Genomic DNA, 25,143 nt, shown 5'->3' on the forward strand with positions numbered 1-25,143 from the left:
AATGGCTTGTTGTATTCAATTTTGTTGATACTGCATAGGTTGCTCCTTGCAAAAGAACTTGCTCTGGTTTTCTTAAAAATCATACTAGTTGTTACTTTATTAAAAATAAAGTTGCTTTTTTTTTTTTTTTTACAACACCCGACAATATTACACCAATGATAACTGACATGTATCTGTTAAACTATGCGTTTTTGAAGTAACAATTGGATAATACTGTAGTACTCTACCATAAATTACCCCTGGATTTCTGATTCTCAAAGCATTAAATTGCTAAGACCAAAAAAAAAATCTTTAAAACAAGTTTCTAAACAGCATTACTCTCAAAATACCATTAGTATGCATGCATGCTATGCATTAGTATGCATAGGTTTACACACTATGCACAAAATATGTTCAACTGAAACCGTAATGCTAGTTTAATGGCATTTTTACAGTAATAATTTAGAAATACACACTTTCCACTAATACGAAATAAACCCTTACTGAGTCACCATTAAAATAACCTTTAAATTGTAGTTTAAAAAGTTGTGGGATATATGTCAGTTAATAGACATGTCATGTATTTTAAGAATATCTTAGTAATATCAGGTTATTTCCGGTCATTCCAGAATTGCACATTCCTGGATGGAATTGGCCATCTTTTGCCTTTTTCTAGTATAGGACGTTTGCAAGTTTGGAATTGAATACCGTATATGTCAAATTTTAAGTTGGGCCAGAGAAACTCAGTGAAAACTTTGGTAAACTTTTTTCTGCTAGTGCCAGAGAGACTGTGGGTCCTACAATATCCAGCACTCATCCTGAATTTATTTTCATTGAAGAACACAAGGACACTCATGGTGTTATATCCTTAAACATGCTGCTATACTCTGTATGCTCACCCCTCTGTTTTGGTTTTAAAGATGACAATTTACTGCTAGGGTTGGTCTAGTTATTTGGAATTACAGTTTAAAGGGAAATAGAAATGACCTGAGAAAAGGATTCCCTAAGCAAACAGAAATAACTCCATTTTTAAATTGTATGAAAGAGAATTAATATGTACTGGTAAGTGTTAAAACATTCATAACTGGAACGACCAATAACAATGTAAAAGGTTAGAACATACCCAGCCTTCTTCCCTTGCAGCCCTGCAACACGTCCTCAAGACGGGATTTTTCCCCTGACAGAGCAGCGCAACAACCGTATCAGTGCATTTCGAGTTTACCTCAGTACCAGCTTGAAGGACCTGGAAGACTAACTGTACTTCTCAAGAGTGCTTTGTGCTGTGTCCTCCTTTAAGAAGGAGCCCCACAGCTTCTCCTGCTCATCTGCAGAGCACTAAAGAAAGTAAAAAAAATAAAACTATTCTGTAGTAGCAGTGATTATAGCTTATAGGGAAACAACGAATGGCTTGGGTACTAGGGGTCACTTATTTCTGTTTGGGTGAACAGGAGTTGCTCACTACAGTCAGCAGTAGTCAGGCTGTCACACAGCTCTGCTGCTGCAAAAGCAGGGGAAGAGATTTGGATCCCTGTTTTGTAGTCACATCTTACCTTCAGTAGCTATCAAGGCAAGACCTTCAACAGATTTTTTGTCCTATATGAGAAATATTATGTCACAGGTAGCCTTACAAGAAGAATAAAGGTATATTACTGTACAGGATAGAAGAAAAATTCCCTGCTTGGCATTTGTGTTCTTTGTATTGTACTGCCTTCAAGATCTCACTTTTGTCTTCAGTTTGTTACGCAGACTGAGTTAAGTATATATGTATATATATATACACATATAGTTATGTGTTGTTTTTGTTTTTTTTCCTTTCCACATGGTTTGTTGCTCTGGATCATGTCACATGAGCAGACATTAATGAATGTGAACAAGTGCCTAAACCCTGTGCATTTCAATGCACCAACACCCCCGGCAGCTTCAAGTGTATCTGTCCACCTGGACAACATTTATTAGGTGATGGGAAATCTTGCGCTGGATTGGAGAGATTGCCAAATAATGGTGCCTATTACAATAGCTATAACTATGCTCAATTCTCCCCTGTGAGAGACAACTATCAACCTCAACAATATTACAGGCACTCCTCAAATCTCTACAGCTCCTTCTCAGAGTATAGGAACAGCAGAATACCTTTCTCCAGGACTAGAAGGAACATTAGAGAAACTTGTCCTGAAGGCTATGAGGCAAGAAATGACAGATGTGTAGGTAAATGTCAGTCATATCTATGCAATTCTTCTATTTTAGGCCTTATTCTTAGGTTACTGTTATATATATGTTAGGGGCCTATGGTTTGCAGTGCTGTATTTTTTTTTTCATATTACCATGATGAATATTCAGTGAGTTATGCATGTTTTTATTTCCCAAGCAAGCATAGCAAAAATATTTTCTTTCTGAAATAAGCTTCTCTTAGGTTTTTGCCACGTTAACTCATGTTTTGAGTATCATTATATATATACATATATATATACATATATTTTTTATTTATATATATATATATATTATATCATAATATATATATATATATATATAGTCAATCATTTTTTGATAATACTGCTGAGTTTAAGACCAAGGGTACTGCAGTCTAGCTCTTACGAGAACTTTTCCCAGCACGTTTAACATAGCAGTTTGTAATGCTTTAGATACGTGCCTCAACCTAATATATATACCAATGGCACATCATAGGAGGAGCAATATACCTCCAGGATAAATAGTGATCTACAGCTAGATTCCAGCCACCAGAGTTATTGCCACGATTATATAGCAATATATAATATTGAAAAATATGAATGTATTTTTATCAGTGATAATATAGATAAATAGACATCAGATTAACCTTGTATATACGTTATAATGACGTCTCATAGATACAGTTATGGGTGTAGCAGCTTTAATTGAAAGAACTAGAACTGTATGATCCATACCCCAGCTTCCAGTTCCAGGTAGTTAATGTTCCTGTACTTCTGTTTCAAAGGAATAAATATGTAGATTTAAAATTTACTGTTTAATATGAAAAACACATCCCAATAATGTTCCTTTTTTTTTTTAAGAGGGTCCTTTGAGTAGACAACAATCAGGATTTGATAACAACACATATTAAATATTTAGTGTCACATTTGTTTCTCTTTTGTGTTTGCATTTGTATCTAATGCAAGACCTGTAAACCAGACAAAGAGAGGGGAAGCAAAGACTGTCCTTTCACTGCTTTAATCAAGTCTTAATTCCTGCACATGAGAGTAACTTGAGTAGAAGCTCTGTTACCCTCCTGAAGCAGGCAGAAATTTCAAAAGAAGTAATAATTATATATGATCTAAATCACATTAGTCTGCTTTGAAAATTTTAAATAAAGTGGTATGCTACTTCCATATTTGAGAGGGAGATTTAAAAAAAAAAAAAAAAAAGGTTTGAGAGCATTTACTGGTAGTCTTTCCAGATACTGAGATTCGTTCCCATGGCATGAGAGAAATTGGTCTGGAGAGGAAACAGCTTTGCCAGAGGAGGGATTAACTGTAAGAACAACTCCCTGGGGTGAAGGCTTTCTCTGAAAAGAAAACTGATATGTGTATATGCTAAGCATACTGCCTAAAATCTTATCGTCAGGCAGCTTGACTTGCTTTCTGGGACAAGACTATATTTGTAACCTTTGTGGATTTATGTAGCTTGTGTATCCCCTTTTCTTCCCAGAACTCTGTATCAGACTGGTCTCTCCAGCTAGTAGAGACCTGTCATAGCTGCTGTCAGAGGAAGTGAGAATCCCCTCAAAGGTGGTGCTGTGGTTTAACCCAGCAGCTCAGCACCACACAGCCATTTGCTCACCCTTCCCCCTCCCTCTCTGGTTCTAAGGAGAGAATCAGAAAAAATGAAGCCTGTGGGTTGAAATAAAGACAGTTTATTAGGACAGAAAAGAAGGGAACATAATAATAATAATAATGATAATAGTACTACTAATAATAATGTGTACAAACAAGTGATGTACAATGCAATTGCTCACCACCCACTGACCGATGCCCAGTCTATCCCCAAGCAGCCAGTCCCCCCACCCGGCCAGCCTCCCCATATAATTGTTCAGCATGACCCCATATGGTGTGGGATACCCCTTTGGCCAGTTTGGGTCAGCTGTTCTGGGTTTCTCCCCTCCCAGCTCCTGCTGCATTCGCAGCCTGCCCGCTGGCAGGACAGCAAGAAGCTGGAAAGTCCTTGACTTGGTGTAAGCACTGCTCTGCAGCAATTAAAACATCAGTGTGTTATCAACATTCTTCTCATTCCAAATCCCAAACACAGCACCATACCAACTACTAGGAGGAAAATCAACTCTATCCTTGCTGAAACCAGGACAGGTGGCTTTAAAAGCTATAGGGAATGGGAGCAGGTAAGTTGTGAAGGAATTTGCTAAGCTTAGTCTTTCAACCCCCTTAGAAAACAAGATCCCTGTAACTTCCAACTCTACCCATATGTTTGTACATAAATAGAACAAGAAATAAAGAAATACTTATGTTCTGGTAAGCCTGATTTTTATCTTTCGATGTTTCTTTTCCACAGACATTGATGAATGTGAAACCAGAGATACCTGTCAGCATGAATGTAGAAACACCCTAGGAAGTTACCAATGTACTTGTCCACCTGGTTATCGTCTCACACCCAACGGCAAAACCTGCCAAGGTACAAAAGTCTCTTTAAGTGTTCAGAAACGTGTTTGTAAATCATAAGATTTAGATCATATTCAGAGCATGTATAAGCACTTGTTGAATTTGGTTTGAGATACAGCATTCAAAATGGCAAGTATTTCGCGTTATAACACTTCCTACAACACAGGCAAATTAGACAACTGCAACTTCTTATTCTCTGAAGTTACCTCTTGTACCCTTACATTACACATTTAACTCATGCAAGTACACAGCAACTCTAGGGTCAAAGCCAATAAAATCTTTAACATTCTCTGTCAAAAAAAAAAAAAAGAGAAAATTAGAAAGACAGGAAAAAAAAAAAAGAGGTAGTCAAATTTTCTGTTCCACAAAAAACAACAACAACAAAAAAAAACAATTAGCCTCTATTGACAAGACAACTACAGTTTATGAAAAATAATAAATGCATATTATTGGAACCACTGCCTCAGATACCAAGACAGGTTTCTAAAAATCTCACTTATGGGTACATGTGCCCTCTGTCTTCTTGTTCAGCCTTTACTGATCCAACTAGTTTCTAATTCTGTTAAATTCATCATGGTACCAGTGACTAATTTGCCTATTTTTTTGTGACCTTCAGATATCGATGAGTGTCTCGAACAGAACATTGATTGTGGATCAAATCAAATGTGTTTCAACATGAGAGGCAGCTACCAGTGCATAGACACACCTTGTCCACCAAACTATCAGCGAGAGCCTCTTTCTGGGTATGTTCTATTTGCAGCCCCTTTTAGGTCTTGTTTTCCTGCCTACTCCAAGCTCAAATACTTAAAGTTTCTTCTGATGATTAAAAGTTATCTAAGTTTAACTGATGTAAATAAAGCTTATTCTAGCAAAAGGCAAAGCATTAAAACTCAGGATGATCAGGAGTTCATAGAGCAGTATTCCCTGTTTCCAGCAAAACAAGAAAGTACGAGGTCCGGGCAGCTGGCTGGCTCTCAGTATCCATGCAGAATGTTACTAGTAATTCACATGGAAATAACATCAGAATGTCTTTTTCTTAAATGAACTCTGGAAGGCAGCGTGCTTTAATCCTTTCTCCTGAGTCAGCATCATTCGTTTGTCATTTACAGAGCTACCTTTGCATCTAAGTTTTCTGACTTACTTCTGTGAAGTCCTAATGTGCCATCATTTTCAAAGCTTTGAAAGTATTATTTTCATTGTGAAAATAACACTACAATTCATAGGCAGTTTTTCTTTAAATTACTCTGTTTTTCCTCTTCTGGAAAATAAACAACACATTAACTATTTTTAATCTTTAAATGTAAGCAGGGAAATAGCTTGGTTCAGTCTGATCACAAAAGATGGTTTCTGAGTACGAGCTAGAATTACACTTAAATTGAAATGGATAAACGTTCACTGATGAACAGAGTTAAGGGACCTTCTATTTTGACTACAGATTAGTAGAAGTAAAATTAATTCTGCCCTTCTTTATTCCAAATTCTTTGTTTTATGATTTAAGACACAAACACATCACATGGAGCTGCCAGTACACTTTACACGAATGTTGTCAACTGTAATTTTTAAGGGTCACTAAAACATGCACTATTTACTTCAATGGCAAATACTGCATTCATTATTTTTTCTTTTGTATATCCTCTTGGTGTTTTCTGAGATGATCCTGTTGAGGAAAATGGGATGTTAAACTGGGATGCAGCTTTAAGGAAGAATGGATAAAGAGTGCATGAGGTTAGCTCTCTTGGGAAGTTCGAATCTGTGTATCACAACAGGACCAATGAGAAGATCTTTAGCCAAGGGATTAGGCACCACGTAGCAGGTACTGGAGTAGGACTTACAGTGCTCTGTTTATTCCCAGGTTCTGTCTCAAAAACTGCCCAGCCAATGATCTGGAGTGTGCCCTGAGTACCTACGCCTTGGAATACAAACTCCTTTCCCTCCCCTTTGGCATAGCTGCTGGTCAGGATCTAATCCGGCTGGTTGCCTATACACAAGATCAAGTCATGCATCCAAGGACAACTTTTTTAATGGCAGATGAGGACCCCACAATCCCATTTGCCCTGAGAGATGAGAATTTGAAAGGAGTTGTGTTCACCATCAGACCACTGCGAGAGCCAAAGACATACCGCATGAGAGTCAGAGCCTTATCCTACAGCGTTGATGGAAACATTGAGTATCAGACAACTTTCATTGTTTATATAGCTGTGTCAGCCTATCCCTATTAAACACCCAAAATACTTGACAGTAATCACAGTATTTTAACCACATTCATAAATGCCAATGGGTATTACCACTTCCAGACTGATTCTACTGCCTGCCAAACAGTTGTGAACCATGTAACTTGAAAATGGTGCTATGTTCTTTTCTTTTTCCTACCCCAAGGCTGCCTATACAGTCCCATTATTCCAAGTCAGGAGGAAAATCCATGGCTTTGAGGACCCATTACCGCTTCCTGTATTTATTACACAACTGGCTACATTAGTAGTCATCTTCCATAGTTTGTTCTGAAAACCAGCAGAACAAATCAAAGTATGAGCTGAAGTATATGGTCAAAAGCAGTAAGCAAGGAGCAGCCTCTGTTAAAAGCAACTAAAGGAATGCCTAACCAGAAGAAATGGCAATTTCAAATGGTCTACATATGTTAAAGGTTGCTAAGTATGTTAAATTTTAGATCTGTTAGATTTTTTTTTTCTTATCAAATACCTGATAGAACTAGGGCTGTACATATACTATGTCATGTGCTCAAAAAAAAAAAAAAAACAAAACACAAAACAAAACACAAATACCACTGTACTTAATGATTGCAAGTGCTGAAACATGACATTAGTAAAGTTTGTTTTCAGCTAAAGAATCTACCGTAGAATTTGGAACTGGTACATTTGCTTCCTGTGCAAGTTTAAGAACATCACTATTGTTTGGAAGAAAAAAAACAACATGGCTACTTCTACTTTATACAGCAAGTATCTTATAATTTTTTTTAGCTGACATTTGACATTCTGGTATAGCCATTTATTTAGCTCAAAACCATATCCACTTCAGTACTCCCACCTCAGTTTAAATGTTTTGTTTTTTGTTTTCTTTCAAATAGAACATTTTTCTCCAAAGATGTAGTATGTTTGGTTCAATAATGTCAATACACTGTACACAAGTAATTTTGCCAAGATGTATTCTATTTTTATGAAAGTGTATATATGTTTTTTCCTATTTGTATTTTCTATGCAGTATCTCGAGACTGTTCTACAGTTAAGTTTTCATAAGAGGACAATGTCAGTACATTGGAAATAATCAAAATAAAAGTTCCTTTTGCCTTTGAGATTGCTGCAAGTTTTATCATTGTAAAAAAAATAAAATCTTTCCTATGTGTAAGGCACACTTGCCTTTAGTACCAGAGAAGAATGCAAAAGGTACTGTGCCCAGCAAACCAGGGAGCTGCTTACACAAATGCAGCCATGTCTCCTGCTTAGTGATCTTCTGGCTTCCCCCATCCTCCAGTTTTTCAGAAGTCATGGAGGCTGTTGCACTTACCATATGTACTCTTACTTACACCAAGGCCTCTTAGCTTAGCCAGCATCTACTGTCTAGGAGACATGTCATTTCCTCTGAGGAAATAGATTTTGCAAAAAGTTACATTTTTGTTGCATGTATAGGAAGTGTCTATTTGCAAATATTCTTGCCAAACATTAAATACATTGCTATAATTCCAATGCACATAAAAAAAGAAAATGGGAAAAAAAAATCCACAGAGGGCATTGAGATTAAAACCTACTGGCAACTATCAGTTTTCCCTGTGAAAGTTCTGCAGTTTTTCAGTCAACATGAGAACAAGATGTCAACAGAACCCCTGCTGCTGAGACAGCCTCAGATTGTTGCAGCATGATAGGGCTGCATGGAATAGCCCAAGAGTAATTCCTGCCAGTGATAACCCACCTGACTGCTGCTGTCTTCCCTCCACCTGACACTAAGGCAAAGTGAGCGATTATCACCAGCATTCAAGAGCATTTTTTCACAACAGGGCCAAAAGACTCCTTAATGGAACTTTGAATCTATGTTTCCCTTAATAATGGTCCCTAGTGAAAGCCCTACCAGTTTTCCTCAGCTGCTTTTTGTTCAATATCCATTGCAAGAAGTGAGACAGTCCTGAAAAATAAGGATTATTTAACATCATTTTGCTCTTTGTACAAATTATTTATACAAGTGACAGATTTCAAATGAAACAGGTTGGTTTCTTGTAAGCCTGACTTGAAAAGTAAAAGCAATTTAAGAAGAAAAAGGAGATAACTTTCATGGTAAAGATGAGAAGGAACTACAAACTAGAGTAAGTGCTAAGAAGTACAGTCATGCGATTTCTTTTAAGGCTGATAAGCACACTGAAAACTATTCCCTTGAAGGAATTTATTTCCACTGTGAGGCATGAAGGAAAAGAACCAGCTTCTATTATACGCTACTTGAGAGGGGAAATAAATAATAGGATTCAAATGCTTTATGGCAACCTTATTACTTAGTTTAGGGTTAGGAACTTACCAGACAGAAATCAATGACACTTCCAGACAGATCCACATCTTTGTCACTTCTGGTTGGTTTCCCATGCTGTGTTTTTCAGGTGTCCAGCTGCAGCTCTAACAGGAGGAGCCGCTTGCCCATCTGGAAGCAGTTGCTTATGCTGAGGTGGCGCCAGAGGACCGCAGGCCTGAGGGAAGAGCAAAAAATTAGGTTTATTGTATGGCATAAGCTGTATGGTTTTCAGTTGGTTTACTGGCTGAAGGGAACTTCTGAATTAGAAAGGGAGATATAGGCCATGCCCTTCTCTTCCTTGAACATCTCATTCTATGTTACAAAACGCCAATCTCTTGTGCTTTAAGACTCACAAATGTTGGATTAACTGGCAGAGCAAATAGATCTGCTCAGTTCTACCTCCAAAAACTATTTGACCCTAGTCCTAACAGGCCAGAATGTCAGCTGTGCCATTAGTTTGTAAACAAACTTGCGTGGTAAGAGGCAGGTTGGTTTTTGTGCATGTGTACATGCCTGCATCAAATTGTGCAGTTGTTAATTGTTAGTGTTTAAAAACAAAATCTGTATAAATCCTAATGAACAATAAATATTCTACTGTATTTATATTTACTTTAGGTAAAGTTAGCAAAATCCTGTGGATGGAGTTTTATCTTTTGCATTAAAACTGATAACTCCATGGGGTTTTCAGTGTCTAAGGACTGCTGCTGTAGGCTCAAACCTGCAGCCCTGTTGGCCAGTGCCCCTCTACAGAACTGGGGCTGGTCCAGCAAGCAATACGGGATCTCCTAGGGAGCCTCACTTACATTGGCATCAGTGCTGAAAACAAACTGTTGGTTCCCCATTGACCTTACCCAGTCATCACCCTATATTTTAATTAAATAATGCATCAAGGAATGGTAGAAATTAATTACTATCTCTGTCCATCATGTGGCTTAAAAATTAAAAGCAGCCCAGAGACTGACTTTCTCTTTGCAGCTAGCAGTACACAGCCACAGGCACACAGCAGGGACAAAGCCCTGGTGCTGAAGCCACTGTGCTTAGTGGGAGGAACCATGCAAAGAGTCAGGAACACTGTTGGAGTTCAGCTAGACACATGGCCTCTTTCTCAGACAGAAATACCTTTCGTTACTTTCTGGCTACCTAATTGTGGAGCAAACACCCTTCCTAGCATGTTAGTGTGGTGTGTAGGAGAACCTAAAGCTTTATTAAAAACAACAACCACCCCACCACCAGGACAAAGAGCAAAGTATGTAGCCATTAAAAGATGCAAAGAGAAGTATGTAAAGGAAACGTTCTGATCTTTACCACATGTAACTGACTGGTTCCTGCTGTTTGTCCCAGTGCACTATCACCATTCCTGCTCGCATCCTGGAATTGTTAAGGGACATGGTCAGTATATGCTGGTGGCTGTTTCATGCTGTACAATAGCTGTATGAAGAGCACTGAATGACCTTAGAACAACAAGTAAGCCAGTGGTCCCAGTTCTCGATTCTTTCAGACAGGCCAAAAAGCAAGCTAGTAACATGTCATGCTACCTAGAGGCTGTGTGATGATTTTGTACGAGCCTACTCCCACTGCCTTTCAGTTCTCAGGGAAGGGACATGGCTTTTCCTTCTGATCCTCATCCTGACCCACACCCATAATACCTGCTGCATCCCTGGGCCTCCCGTAGGCACTAACAGGGCAGCATCTAACTGTGCTACAGAGATGAAGCAGACACTGCAAAAGATGGCAAATGTGTTTTATATGTTGAAGAGATGAGTTTATATATGCTGGTGGTTTAAGTGTGACATCTTGTGGCTCTCCAGTGGCACACAGCTAGTCACACAAGTCTCTGTGCATGCACACGTTGGGTACCGGCCCTGTGCACCACGTGGCCCTGCGTTACTCCACCCAGGGCACCATACAGCTAGGGTACCATACTGCTAGGGCACAGCCATTCCCACTTATGACTTGCTTACTGCAACCCATGCGGAGATGCAGCACTTTGCGCAATTCTTCCAGATCTAAGTCCTGGCAGAGGAGTACAGCACAAAAAGGAGGGGAGGGAGGAGCCCTGGGCCAGGAGCCAGAGGCAGGCCGGGAAGCTGCAACAATCCCACTGATTACACAGGATGTGTTCAGGAACCAGAGATGGGTAAGGGGACCCCCCCACACCTTTTGTACAAGGCTGGCTTGCCAAGGCTTTGAGCCAGGAATTCACCACTGTTTGTTTTCCTGCACTGGCTGAATATAAAAGCTATTAAATGCTTACAGCAATGGATCAATGCAGGGCACACACTACTATGGATGGAAGGGGAAACAGTTACCAGAAGAGAACGATGCTCGGAAAATGCGAGAGTAACAGTGCTTGACAGGTTATGTCCCCTTGCCAAGTACAGAGCAGAGAGTTAATGCTAAACGAAGCAGAAGGATAATGAGTAAAGCAAGCGTCATCACTCCCACGGCAGCATGGCGATTCCAGCAGGACTATGTTCTCAGGGTACAAGTGGGAGCTCTGGCACCCTTTGACTTCAGAGGCATTTCTACTTCTGGCAGCTCCACTCTAAGACCACTGCCAGCACGTTATGACCTTTGAAATACACAGACTAGTTTATGAGACTGGAATCCAACCATCCGCCCCCCAGCTGCATGCAGGCCGTGGCCAGGATGGGTGGGACGGTGCAGGGAGGGATGTGTCGCCACCACTGCACTGCCCATGGCCGCTCACCGAGGCACGGCGCTGCAGGAGTCTGGCACATTTCCGTTCCGCGCCCGCCCGCCAAGGTGTGTTGACGTACAGAGCTGTGGGGCTGAGCGCTGCCAGGCCAGGCTGCTTCATCCCTGGGGAAAACCTGTGGGCAGATGGAGGCTCCTCCAGGCTTCTGGGCTTGAACCTGTTCTTCACACATGGTTTGGTCACTGTCCGGAGAATCAGCACAAACCCAGACAGACTAGCATCTGTAGTTATTCAACAACGAATTGAGAAATCAAGTGAAGTCCAGAAAGCTAAAACACGTTCTTACACCAACGGTCATAAATGGTAAAAAGCCTGAGCAGCCACTGCCTTGCTCAAGCACAGCCAGATCTCTTACTGGGAAGCATGAGGGGGTTCCAGCTCCTGCACTTGTGGCAGTGCTCTGGGAGCTCGGCTTGTTGGGCCCTGCTGCTCCACGTGGGATGTGAGACACCCTTAGCAGATGACCTTCCTGTTTAGAAGTAGAGCTTAGCTATACGGTGGAGGACTTGTTAGTGTTAGGTCAGAGGTTGGACTGGATGATCTTGGAGGTCTCTTCCAACCTAGATGATTCTGTGATTCTGTCCTTTCTGTCCCCAGTTGTACTTTCTGAAACAGAAAGGGGAAAGCCAGGCCAAGGATATCTCTGGGTGTGAGCTGGGAAAGACAAGAAACACTACAGAGTGTCAGCAGATTAACAGAACTAAAAGGGGCTGTTACGCATACCACAGCCAGCAGCATTGCACGAATAGACTTAACAACCAAGCACAATTTATCCAGCTGTGCCTCCTAAACAATGTTAGGTGTAATTCCTACTGTGCAAGCAGATGTTTTTTATAAGCACATTTGCATGTGTGGATGCAATGAACACAACTCCAATTACTTTTTTAGGTCATTGAGTTCAGCTCTCCAGTACCTTGAACATTCAACTGGTGCCAGACGGTATGCACTGCTGCTTTGTCTCCTGATTTGATGAATTTTATACAAGGAATAAAAACGAAGAATACCTGCTTACAGATGAAGGCACAGAGATACAAATTATATAAATAGAGAAATTAAAATTTAAATAGAATAAATATAGAAATTAAATAAATGTAGATAATGAATATAGAAAATAAATAAATATAGAAATAAATAGCTTTAATCTTTTACACAGAGGTTCACCTGATCATTTATGAATTGCCAGATGACAAAGGTATCGGGAGAATAATCATGCCAGGAAGCAGCTCAGCACCCAGAGCAGTAGTTTGGATGTGCTCTGAAGCAGCACTGTGCAATAACCATGTGTCTGGGGTATCCCTTCCCTACCCTCTGTCGATGGCAAGGCCGGGGAGTGCTGCAAAGCTTAGTGGCAGCAATCGCCCCGGGGAGCATATCCCAGGGCACCCTCTGGGAGAGCAGGAGGCTGCCAGCACAGCTAGTGTACCCACATGGGTACAGAACGAAGGAAATCCAACAGCCACAGAAAAACCTTTCTATTTCACACCAGGTTACTCCTCTGCCCTTAGTCTCAGTGACAGCCGCAGCAATGCAGCTCCATGTTTCCAGTGAAAATACTGGCATCACATAAGGCACAGAAAGAGACGGCATGCAAAAAGAAGAGACAACACCACTCACATTGCCTCAGTGAGAGCACGGCACACCCACAGTGCTGCAGCCCACCTTGTTCTCACGTCCCAATGATGAGTCCGAGTGATGAGCTTAGGGTCCCAGACACTAAGGAGGAAGTTTCTGTACACATCTTCTTTGTCATCACATCACACATAACAAGAACAGAGAAGTGAAAAAGATGTCTAAAATTTTTGGCATGCAGTAGCTATCAACAGTAACAGTGAACGCTACTGATCTCACCCACCACTACTTTTTGACTCACACTTCTCCACACCAAGTGCCTACCATTACAACATCGAGGACAACATTTACACAATCTGGTATCAGATGAACGAGCAGGCTGAAAGTGGCATCCCCGCAGCCTACAGCACACACGAATCTCTGCGCTCAGTCGTGCCCTGCCCTAAGTCAAGGACATCAGTGGGGAAAGAGGCTTCGCTGGACAAGTGGGCAGAGGGGAATCGTGAGGTTTGACATGGGGAAAGACCAGGTGCTGAGGAGGAACAACCCCAGCTGCTGGAAAGCAGTCTGGCAGAAGGGACCTGGGGGTCCTGGTGGGCGCCATGCAGAGCATGAGCCAGCCATGTGCCCTGCTGGCAAAGGCCACCACTGGGAGGAGAAGTGCCAGCTGGCCCAGGGGGTTCCCCACTGCTCAGCACCGGTGAGACATCAACAGTGCTGTGGCCAGTGTTGGGCTCCCAGTACAAGACCAACACGGATGTACTGGAGGGAGTCCAGCCATGGTTAAGGGACTGGAGCATCTGACATATGAGAAGAGGCCGAGAGAGCTGGAACAGTTTAGCCTGGAAGGAGGGCTTGGGGGAGCCTTACCCACATGTCTAGCCACCTGGCAGAGGAAAGACATTAAAAACACATGCTGATGGAGCCTTAGTGATAAATGGCAGAGGCAAGACATTCTTGTACCAGAGTAGTATGGTTTCTGCATAAACGTGCTGGCATGTCACCACTCGACAAAAACTCTTAAATGGCAGAGAGTATATGAGCAGGAGATGGGCTGAAAAGACACACAAATCTGCAACTGAACTGTCACATCTTTGATTCCTCTTCTGCTGAAAGGAACTGGACTTTGAATACGAACCTCATAAATAACACAGATTACATCAAATTTATTCATCCCTCCTCATTACTGTCTGCTAACAGAATTAGCTCACAAATCTTCAAATATTTACTAACCATACCGGTCAGACTGTGTTCTGTGTTTTCTGTGGTCTGGCCTTTTTTAAAAGAATATTTGTTGTTTGCCTACTGGTTCATTTGCGATGCTCTCAGCAATGTGGAGGCTGATAGGGAACCTCAAATTGGGTGTAACCCTGCAAAGCCTTTGCCAAAGTATTACTGCTAACATTTTGCAGCTCATGTTTTGAAAAGTTTTGGGATGCAAAAAATGATGTCCCTTAGTAGATGAGGCTCTATCACAAAAGTGATTTGTGTTCACCAACTGAACTGCACAGGAAGGGAATGCCAAGGTACCTTTACCATCTATAAGCTTTACTCTGGACAAACAAAAAAAGACACCGGTGATTTCCAGAGTGGCATCAAGTGAGAGCCAGTTACAACCTTTCTAGACAACCCCAAGGTCCTTGAATTGGAAATCTTGCCCAATACAATCTCTCTTAATCATAAAACCAGTTTTCAGCAGATGATAACAACAGCAAAACATTGCCTTAAGATACTTCGAACGGAGCAGTGAGTCAAAATCCTCTGTATGTTGCTGGGAACTAGCTTTTTGGAGCAGTAAGATTGTTATTTGAGCAGTGAAGTTCAGCCTTTGCCAAATTAGTCACTGTTTATTTATAAAGCCCTGTTGATTACCTAAATAAATCACATAGCACTGGTTTTGCTTCTACTTTGTGTGCTACGAATGAATTAACAGAAAATAATCACCTTTAATCTAAATCGGTTGTGATACAATCTGAGACATTTTCAGGATCTAAAGAAATTTGAAGAAATTAACCATTGGTAGACATTTACGTGTATTTGTATGAGGGAAACCATCAGTGGCTAGCATATAATTTGTATAACACTTTGCAATACGCACTTGTCTTTGACATGTTTACCTTGGGACTGCCTGCCCTATTACACAGCATATCACCATCTGTCTCTAAACTGATTTATTTCATGATCTCTAGGTGCCATGGTTGGATACTTAGCTAATTTTCCAGTTACAAACGTTGAAGGAGGACTGTTTCAGGTGGAAACATTGATAGTACTTTGCCAAAGATCTCTAAGCACTTAAAGCTGAGCTGAGAAAATCCCATCCCTTTTTCTTCTGGCTAAAATAAATCTCAGCTTCTCTGACATCCCCAAATGGGTAGATGTATATCTTTTCAACCTGGCAAAACCAAAGTTGTTTCCTCAGTGGCATTTTTCCCAGCTTTTGCCTCTTTCAGGAAGTATTTCTGATACTCTGCACAACCTGGACATCATCTTCAAATGAGATATTTAGTTTGAATTAATTTGAAATTTAGTTTGAACGTGTTTTTTTTTTTTTTTTTTTTGTTGGTGGTGGTGTGGTGTTTTTTAATTGACCATAACAACATGGCTATCTATGAAAAGCCATAATGACCACTGCAGCATGACAATGAGTGTTAAGTGTCTGAGCGCCCAGACTTCCCAGCTGTCTCTCATTAGTAGCAATAACCTTTTCTCTGACCACAGCACATCCTTTTCTCCCCATTCACCATAACATGGATTGCTGCTACAAAGACTTTTACCTTAGCCACATAACACGAGCTGCTGCTTCTCTGTTTTCATGTTCTCTGCAGTCTTTCCTTACCGTCAAGAAACAGACTCACTAGACAAGAAGTTTGCTCTTCCCCTAAAAGTGCTCTTTGTACGTAGCAGAAGTGCGCCTCATGCACACAAAAGCATTTAATTTCGCTCCTCCAAAGCTTCCTCCAGAGTGCTCCTCTGGTAGGATGCCATTAAAGACAGCGGAAAACAAAGGTACAGGGAAACACATACCTATGAGAAAGAAAAGTAATGATAAGGAGGAAATCATCTTTTTTCCAATAAAAATTATTGTAGCTTTGGAAGACAAACATTTCCCAGAATAATGTCATGTTTGTAAACAGTACTCTTTATCTGGTTTATCCAACATGATGGTCTCAAGTGATCGTTACTGGGGAAAAAACAAAAAAAAAGCATGGATCTGTGGGCATCAATGAACATGAGTGTCTCTTACCAACAGCAAAAAAAAGTCCAAACCAAAGACTATCTCTACATTTAAATCAGAAAAGGTGTAAGAGAGCACTGGATCCCGTTGTATATTACGCGGTGGATTTACAGAATGATGCCTGTCCTAGTGAGAACCACCACTAATTCCCCACAGCATCTGGAGCAACTACTGACGGAGTATTTGAGTGCTTATAAATGCAACTGTATTTCTATGCAAGTTGCAATGCAACCATGCAACCACTGGAACAATTTCAATTCAAAAAAGAGAATGTCAGTCCACATTTGCTGAAACAATGGATAGTATTATTTTTTTGTATGTTTGGGAATGCTTTTGATGACAGCACAATAAACATAGTATTAAAAAGCTTTGTTAAGTGACAGGCATGTCTGTAGTGATAGGGCTTGACCTTGGTTCTGAACTTTGAAGATTAAATACTGGGTTTTGAAACATTGTGACATGTGTGTAAGGAACATCAATTTCCAAATTTGTAAGTCTGTCAACAGAAATAAGCACCTGGCATTTCTTGTGTTGAGGCTTCTAAGGGTAGAGAAAAATATGGAATTACAATACAACACAAGGAAGGCAACCATAGATGGCACACATTGTACTTTGTGCAACCAGACTTCCTTCAACTGCTTATTTGTTTACTGTCCAGTCTGAAGGAGACATTCAATGGGATTTTGCAAAGGCTGGTTTTGGTACCCACGTTATATGTTTCTATGAATGACTGGGGCATGGTGAATATTAGCGGACAACCCGAGAGGAAGAGAGTAGAATTAGGACTTGAACTACAAAGCTGATCAGTTGAAGATGCCTTGTGTAAAAACAGTGTGCTGGTCAAAGATCAAAAATGATGTGTTGCACATTAGACAAGAAAAGGCAATTGCACAAAAATACCATGTACAGTGTCTGGTGACAGCTGCATTTCAAGGTATTACTCAGGATCACAAGCTAAACGGGAGTTAATGTTCATACTCTGAGGTGGAAAAGGCTTCCTACCAATACTCGAACAAAGCACAGCATACAAGATATGCAATGTATTCTTGCTTCATTTTCTATTATTTATTATACAATTTCATCTGGAGTATCGTACCCATTTTTGGGCCCCATGTTCCAAGAAAGCAGCAGATCGTTTCTGAGAGACTCTGATGAGGAGATGAATTAAGAGAAACTTGGAAAATGCGATGTAGGAATTAGAACCAAAAGGATAGCTGAAAGGTGGTAAATTAAGGATAGTCATGGGAACAGCCTGCAGGTAACCAAAAAATTGTTGCAAAACAGAGGGAATGATCTCCTTTTCACATCTTCAGTGGCTAGGACAGGAGCAGGTAACAGAGGCTCCTCCCACAGATCCAGACGGATCTGTGAAAGTTGAAAGCTGACTGTGCCCCATCCCTGATCTCAGAGTGCTTTTGAAGCAATGAAATAAGCTGATTCGAGCACAAGGAATGCAGCTTCAGTTTGGCAAAATAATTGTTATTATCTGAATTATCACGGCAAAGGAAAAGGATCTCTCCTCTTGCTGGATGTTCTCAGAAGACATTAATTCACAATTTTTACATTAAATCTGGACAGCAGAACAACACAATGAACACAAAACTCAAACATCATAAAAATTTCAGCTCTGCTGGCAGCAGCAACATTAATATGACAGTTATTCAGTGAATTTTCTTCAGGAGGTTTCAACAGATTTTGTAGGTAAATAAAATATTAGTTTGCATCCACATATTATGCAATGGGTTTTTTTGGTCCTATTTAAAATCATTTTGCTTTGAAAGACAAGCAACAGTATTTGTAGATCAGAACATCTGGTAAGAATTCTGTAATCTCCCAGACAGTCTTGTGAAAGAGTAATTTCTCCAAATAAATGTTATTTGCAATTTTACTCCAGACACAGCCATTACAATAAATGTAAAAACCTTAAAAGGACAGAAGTAACATCACATCCCCCAAATTATCACTAAGTGCTCATATTTTCTGAGGATCACATATGAATCACAAATGAACTACCATCTTGGCACAAGTCTGAGATCCCAGAGAGTGAACATACATGATGATCACAAAGAAGGACAAAAACAGGAGAGAAAACAACAGCTTTTTATCACGCTCTGTGGATGTCCTCATTCTCCAAAGGACTACTGTTTATAAATGAAGTGAGACAGCTAAGTTTGAGACTCATGAATTAAACTAATTTCCCCAAAAAGTAATGTTGGAATGGTTAATGTTCAAAAACATTAACCTTATTTTACAGCTGGGCTAATACAACTATTTCCTCTTGTTTGACAGTAACACGGAGGGGCTAATCACTAACACACACTTTCTCTCCACTATTTACTGATGTGATTTTGTTATAAAATACATGAAGAAGGAAAGCTGCATTTAAATGCAATGTACTATCCTAACCTGTCATTTCAGAGAAATAGTAGTGCATAACATTGGAGGTTATCATCTTTGTCACTAAGAAGATATAAGCTTAAATTTAGCTTTAGATCCAAAATTGGATTAAAAAATGACCTTATACTGTGCTCAGGAAGCTCTAACAACATCATCTTCAACAATAACACAATCAAATTCAACATTCCTTCTAACATAAAAAACAAAACAAAACAACCTGGAAAGGAACTGGTGTTGAACAACAAGAATTAATATTCTATAAAATTTTATATGACACACAAAGCTGCAGACGCTACATGCCTGATCTTTTAGGACTACTGTGGTACACATAGTTTTTGTGACTCTTGCTCTCATAAAAATTTATACTGCTTGAATTTCATGGTTAGCAAGAGAAAGGCAGTATGAGAAGCAGGGAGTGCACAGAAGTAGAAAAACCAAGTTCAGAGGAAAGATGGAGTTCTTGCTTCCTCTTCCCAGACGCCCAAATACTCTAAGAAGGAAACTGCCCTCAGCAGAAAAAGGATACGAGCAAAATATTAGTGCCACTGGCATTTGAGTTCCAGAACCAGGGAACTGGAGACAACGAGGTTGTTGCCTCTCCATGTAGCTACGTAATGGCAAAGCTTTCCTGGCTGCCCAAAAAGGTCTTTGCTACAGATGGTCATGATAAACGACTTAGTAAGTGGAAACAGGTCACATCCACTTACAGTGAAGTAATGTCTCTAAAGTAACCATCACCACTGCGCTGTCTGACAGCAGCAGCCTCGCAGAGTGGCGGCAGGTGACCAGCACGGCCCCAGCTCCACGGCCACCCTTGGGTGATGCTGCCCAAGGGGAGCTTGGGCAGGAGCAGCATTGTGCGTGCCCTTCCCCACGCAGCCACATTCCAAAAATACCCTGCTCGAAAATGTATCGGGCTCCATCTTTAAACTTATTTGATGGGAAAGCTGTTTCAAACCCTCAGTGACACAATGGTTAAGAACCTTATTCTAATTTTCTGCCTTATTTACTTGCACACTGCATAGAACTACTTGACTTCTAGCTCTTAGTTCCCTTTAGCTTAAAAAAACCCTCTTCCACTCAGTCCCTCCAATCCTTATTGCCTGGAGGTACTAAGGAATAAAACTGTAAGCCCTTCTTTGCTAGAATTAAAACAAACCCTTCTAGAATTTCCTCTTGCATCTTTCCATTACCTAATTTATTGCTTTAGCCCCTTTTTTCACCTGTTTCAGTCTCGGTAACTTGTGCATAGGTAGTCCAATGTGCTCATAATACCCCATATAGTGTTGGGTTAATATTTAAGTAACCCATGGTGTTGGGTTAATATTTTTAAGTTATGATCTCCACTTTCAGTGAACCTAGGACACCGGACCTCTACGATGTTCTGGTTTAAATGTCATCAGAAAATCTCAACAACATGTCACAATAACCGCAAAGTTTTATCTGGCCAAATAATGAACTTCGCTGAGTAATCCGAGCCCTCAGGAGCAGGATGTTAGGGCGTTACCATGAAGTAAGGCAGAGTCATCAGCCCAAACCGGAGCCTTGGAACAGGACGTAACATCAGTCCTGAAAGTCTGCCAGGCTCCTGCAACCTCTGCACATTCCACAGCCTTCTCATACAGCCCCCATAGGATTGCCAAGGACAAAAACATAAACCTATCTGCTGGCAGAGGGCATGTTCCTGCTTCCTTCATGACTGTATATTCCAGCCAGTCTCCGCTGCTTATGGCTTGGTGGCCGACTCCTGACACTGAGTTCTCCTTCTTCTCACACGTCCTGTGTCTGCGACCCAGCCCTTTAACATCAACGCCACGCTGGCCAAACAAACCAATACCTCATCTCCACCAGTACTGCAGTATTCATTTATGCTTTCAATGCCACTCAGTCTTTACTTATGTCCTCTAAGGTCTCCTTGCACTTTCCTGCCAGGGATTCAAGCTTGCCTGTAATGCTGCTGCTAAACTTCACACTAGGATGTGAAATTTTACATCTTACTTTAAAAAAAATTTTTAAGTTTACCTTAATTGGCCCAATTTGTCACTAGATCTAATAATGCAGCTAGTCAAAACAGAAGACAACTACCAACACAGGATACCATTTATTTCACCAGCTGTTTCAGTAATTTTGAAGTGAAACAAAAGGCCTTATCACAAACCTACACCACCTAGAAAAGGGACAACCTGACAGTAGTGCCAGTCTGTCCTTCAAGTTTTCCACACCAAAAACAATAGTTTCAAAAAATCAATAATCTCAATAAAGCATCAAAACAATATTCAGGTTTCGTACATATTGCAAAACTGTTTTAGAATGGAAGATGACTTACCTTTTACATAACTCCTGGGAATTTGAAAGCATTCTAATACTTAAAATCTATTCCATGTTGGGGAAAAAAAAAAAAAAAAAAAAGGCTCAGATTCTTTGTAGTATTTTTGCCAGGAGGTAAAAGACAGGAATACATTACCATACCATCTATTATTTTATGTGCATGTTTAAATATTAGATATTTCTTTTTTAAACATGTCTCATAAGCCCACATTAGAACAGATTTATTTAAAATAAATACAGTACTTTCAGAGGAGATCTTTCCTTACCTGTAAACACAAGTCATGCACTGTTGTTAAGTTCTAAGATGAATTTCAGAATGCCCAGACTGTCTGTAATCCACCTGCTTTACCTTCTCCATCCTTACACCTTTCCTAATAATTCATCCTAGTAACTGAGGTCAAACTTTAGGATTCAAAAGGCCATTTTTAAAGTGTGGAGCTCACCTTACACTTTCCTAAAAATACTTAAATCTAAAAATAAAACAAAATATTTTGAAGGAACTGCTCTTCATAAAAGGATGGTAGATTTGGGGCATATCCTTAACTGAAACACTTGTTATATTCTTACACACTTGATGTGTCTATTCCTTGCATACCCAAAGAATCAAGGAAAAAAAAAAAAGAGGAATCAAAACATCAAGAGATCTGAATTTCTATTGAGCTTGGTATGAAAGGCTAAGGAAGCTGTCTGAATGAAGTCCCATCCTCCAGATACATCTCCCATGATATACTAAAATTAGGTTGTTAGATCTACACAGTGAGGACTTTTTCTTGTTCTGAAAAGCACTGAACAGATTCTAAATTTTGTGAAAATATTACTGTGAAACAATGATAATAAAAAAGCAAACTGCCATGACTCAGGATCACTCACTGACATACAGCTGAAGACCAGAAGATACTGGCTGCCAACTTAGGGAGCCCAACAGAGGGAATTCCTGCAAGGGAGTATGCCCACGGTGGTTTAAGTGCTAATGGATGAGATTTTCTTTGGAAGAGCAGAAGCTTATAAAGATGGCTTGCTACTTACCTGAAACACCTTCTCATGGCATCCCAGTTCAAAGGGCACCTCCTTCTTCACTGCAGAACCTCACATCCAAAACTTGTTCTAACTTTGAGGGGAAAAAAAATGGAGATGAATTCCTACAGGCTACACTAAAAAAGGGAATCGTCACCACAGTCCAGCCAAGGAAAGATGCCATTTTCACACCTAGCTTCTATTGCAGGTCTTTTTTTTTTTTTTTTTTTTTTTTTTTTTTTTTTTTTTTTTTTTTTTTTTATGACAGGTTTTATCCGTAAAACTTCTGCCCCACTCAGAATGATGCAAACTCCTGAATTCTTTACCAGTTCTCTACCAACTACAGACTAGTACTGACTCTTGTGACCCTTTTCAACTCATCAACAAATAAGGCTCCTGGAGTGCTGTTTTCTCAGCCTCTAGTGTAACCCTATGGCTAAATTAACTTAATAAAAATCTAAAGTATTATTTGCATCCCAAGCCAGCATATAAGGCACTAGACCTTCTGATGAAAAAAAACTCTTCTTTATGTCTCTGGTTAACATGAGGTTTACAGACGTCTGGCCTTTGGGTTTTTGAACTCTGCCATAATTATGGGATTCATATATGCAAAAACACCCCCCAACATGAAACATTATCTCCTACTAACATCAATCCAATGCTTAGATGTCCAGTGCCCATGAAATAGAGCAAGAAGCTAAAATCACTCTAAAATTAAATGGTTACTAATCTAAGGATAATTTTACACCCCTTTCCCCTGTCTCTTGTTTTTCGGAGATAAGACAGGCATTTCAAAACTCTCATACTTCTGTCCTAAGCCACTGTAACTTAGTTACAGGACTCATTCTTATGGGCCTCACTTAAACAATGAAAGAAAACCTAAGTCATGAGCAATTGCTGGTAGCAGACTAACTCTAAAGAGCCCTTAACAGTGGAAGCTCTTGAACATTTACAATCACAAACCTTTATTACGCTCCAACACAAATCCAATGTATAACTCTAACCTAATCTCTGTAGTTCCTTGATAATGTATATACTGGTGTATTGAATTGTTGGATCTTTGCAACCTAAATTTAATCTTTTTTAATACTCAGAGATCATTCCCTTTAGAAAAGTAAAATACATGTCTGTGGTGCATGTCTGCCCATGCTTCTTGGTTCTTAAAGCTGAAAATTCCTCAATATTAGCTGCAGCCCACATCCTTACACTAACCTCGGTTATAAGAATGTGGCCAATGTTTACAGTAAGCAATATGCAAGTAATCTGAAAATGTATCCTGAAGCTGAAACATAAATCAAACATTACTGTAACACTATTGCTGAGCCTTACTCAACAATGTAGCCACATATCAGGGTCTTAATAGTGCAAACTACAAAAAACATATTTTACTTTGAAGACCAATTTCTACAGTGAAACATATCTGCATCAATCCCCATCCCTCCTTTTACCCTTTTAGTTAAGCTTTAGTAACTGAACTTCAAAACTGGGTGTTCTGAGCCAATATACATACTTAATAACATGAACATATTGATCAATCTCTGTGGTAAATGGGAGTAAACAGGGTCTGCCCGAAACACTCCTAAAACTGAAAGTCATGAAGCTGAATCACTAGATTCCTATAATCTAACTTTAATACAAATCATAACCCTAATTTGAAGACCAGAAGGGGAATGAATCATTAAGACACATGCATACAAAACCCCACATGCCTCATCCGTGCTGCTGCCAGCTATCTTTAACTCATGGGGCTTTTAAAATCTGCCAACAGATCCCTTCAAGTTTTTATCTTTCCAAAGCTTGACCAAGCCCCAGCTTCAAGCACAGGTACACCTGAGGAGAGATTTGAGGACTAATTCAGAACCTCCCCCCCAACCCTAATGCTAGCTTTTCATTACCGTCGGCAATACAGTGAAAGAGGGATGCGTAGGTGAGGTAAAGAGCTGAGCTCTGTCAGGACCATTCATGCTTCGCCTGCCCATGTCCATGACAATGAGGTATTAAGTGGACCTTATGATTTAGATTTCTAACACGTAATACTTATTTTAGTTCTAACTCCAGACTTAATCATAGGCAAATAGAGACCAATGATTAGAATTTTTTTGGATACAGCAGAAAGATATATGAGTTACAAAGAACTAAATCCAGTTATTTTCCTCATTTTGCCCTGCTATTTCCTCAGTTGAAAAATTATGAATCCTGCCTGTGCTGCAGATAATTCCTTTTTCAAGTTAGACTTGGATCAGCACTGCACCAGCTGTGCTGTGCTATAGCCTTGCTGGATAATTTACATTTTTGCAATTGTATTTGTTGCAAAAAATCTTGCTGTTATATTTAAACTGCAAATGGGTTGTGTACTGCGTGCCCTGGTTTGAGTTGCTGCAATCCTGGTGAGTGCACAGTTCCTGTCAGTTTGATTTCTCAGAGGCAAAGTTCACTTTGAAGGCACTTAAAAGAGAACACAACTTGTTCAAAGATCTTCGAAACAGAAGGGAAAAAAAATATTTTTTAAATCTTTACCTTTGTCAAAGAAAAAGGTATTTGTCATACTGAGACAATCTTCTCTGCCAAACACCCAACTGTCTCTTGTTCATGGTGGGTGTCTTTTACATAACAGCAAAGAGAAAAACCACAGTACAGCAGAAGTGCATGAAATAAGTTTCAGTGTCAGAAAGAAATCAGTGGACTGACATCCCTTTTGAAATACAGATTTTGGGTATCTATATAAAAAAGTATCTCTTCTAAAAAAAAGTATC

The 25,143-nt window shown here is 40.0% G+C and overlaps 1 protein-coding gene and 1 long non-coding RNA gene across 5 annotated transcripts in view; one reads left to right on the forward strand and one right to left on the reverse strand.

Moving 5' to 3' along the window:
- HMCN1 (hemicentin 1) overlaps positions 1-9,701 on the forward strand; it is a 200,580-nt gene extending 190,879 nt beyond the window's left edge. For 2 of the 4 annotated variants that reach the window (XM_068691239.1, XM_068691240.1), the window contains exons 104-107: positions 1,834-2,184; positions 4,516-4,635; positions 5,239-5,365; positions 6,475-7,929. In XM_068691239.1, the coding sequence (XP_068547340.1) occupies positions 1,834-2,184; positions 4,516-4,635; positions 5,239-5,365; positions 6,475-6,841 (965 nt within the window). In that variant the 3' untranslated portion in view covers positions 6,842-7,929. Of the gene's footprint in view, positions 1-1,833; positions 2,185-4,515; positions 4,636-5,238; positions 5,366-6,474; positions 7,930-9,216 lie in introns of those variants that run through there. The other 2 variants (XM_068691241.1, XM_068691242.1) reach the window with 2 other exon arrangements.
- Positions 9,048-24,648, reverse strand: LOC137860690 (uncharacterized). Its single transcript, XR_011099130.1, has 5 exons — positions 16,441-24,648; positions 13,462-13,585; positions 11,839-12,453; positions 10,434-10,496; positions 9,048-9,303 (listed from the first exon to the last, which is right to left on the reverse strand). It is a non-coding gene; the product is annotated as an uncharacterized lncRNA (long non-coding RNA).
- Between the last annotated feature and the right edge of the window lie 495 nt (positions 24,649-25,143).

Source organism: Anas acuta, chromosome 8, assembly GCF_963932015.1.
Source record: "Anas acuta chromosome 8, bAnaAcu1.1, whole genome shotgun sequence".
Lineage (NCBI taxonomy): Eukaryota > Metazoa > Chordata > Aves > Anseriformes > Anatidae > Anas > Anas acuta.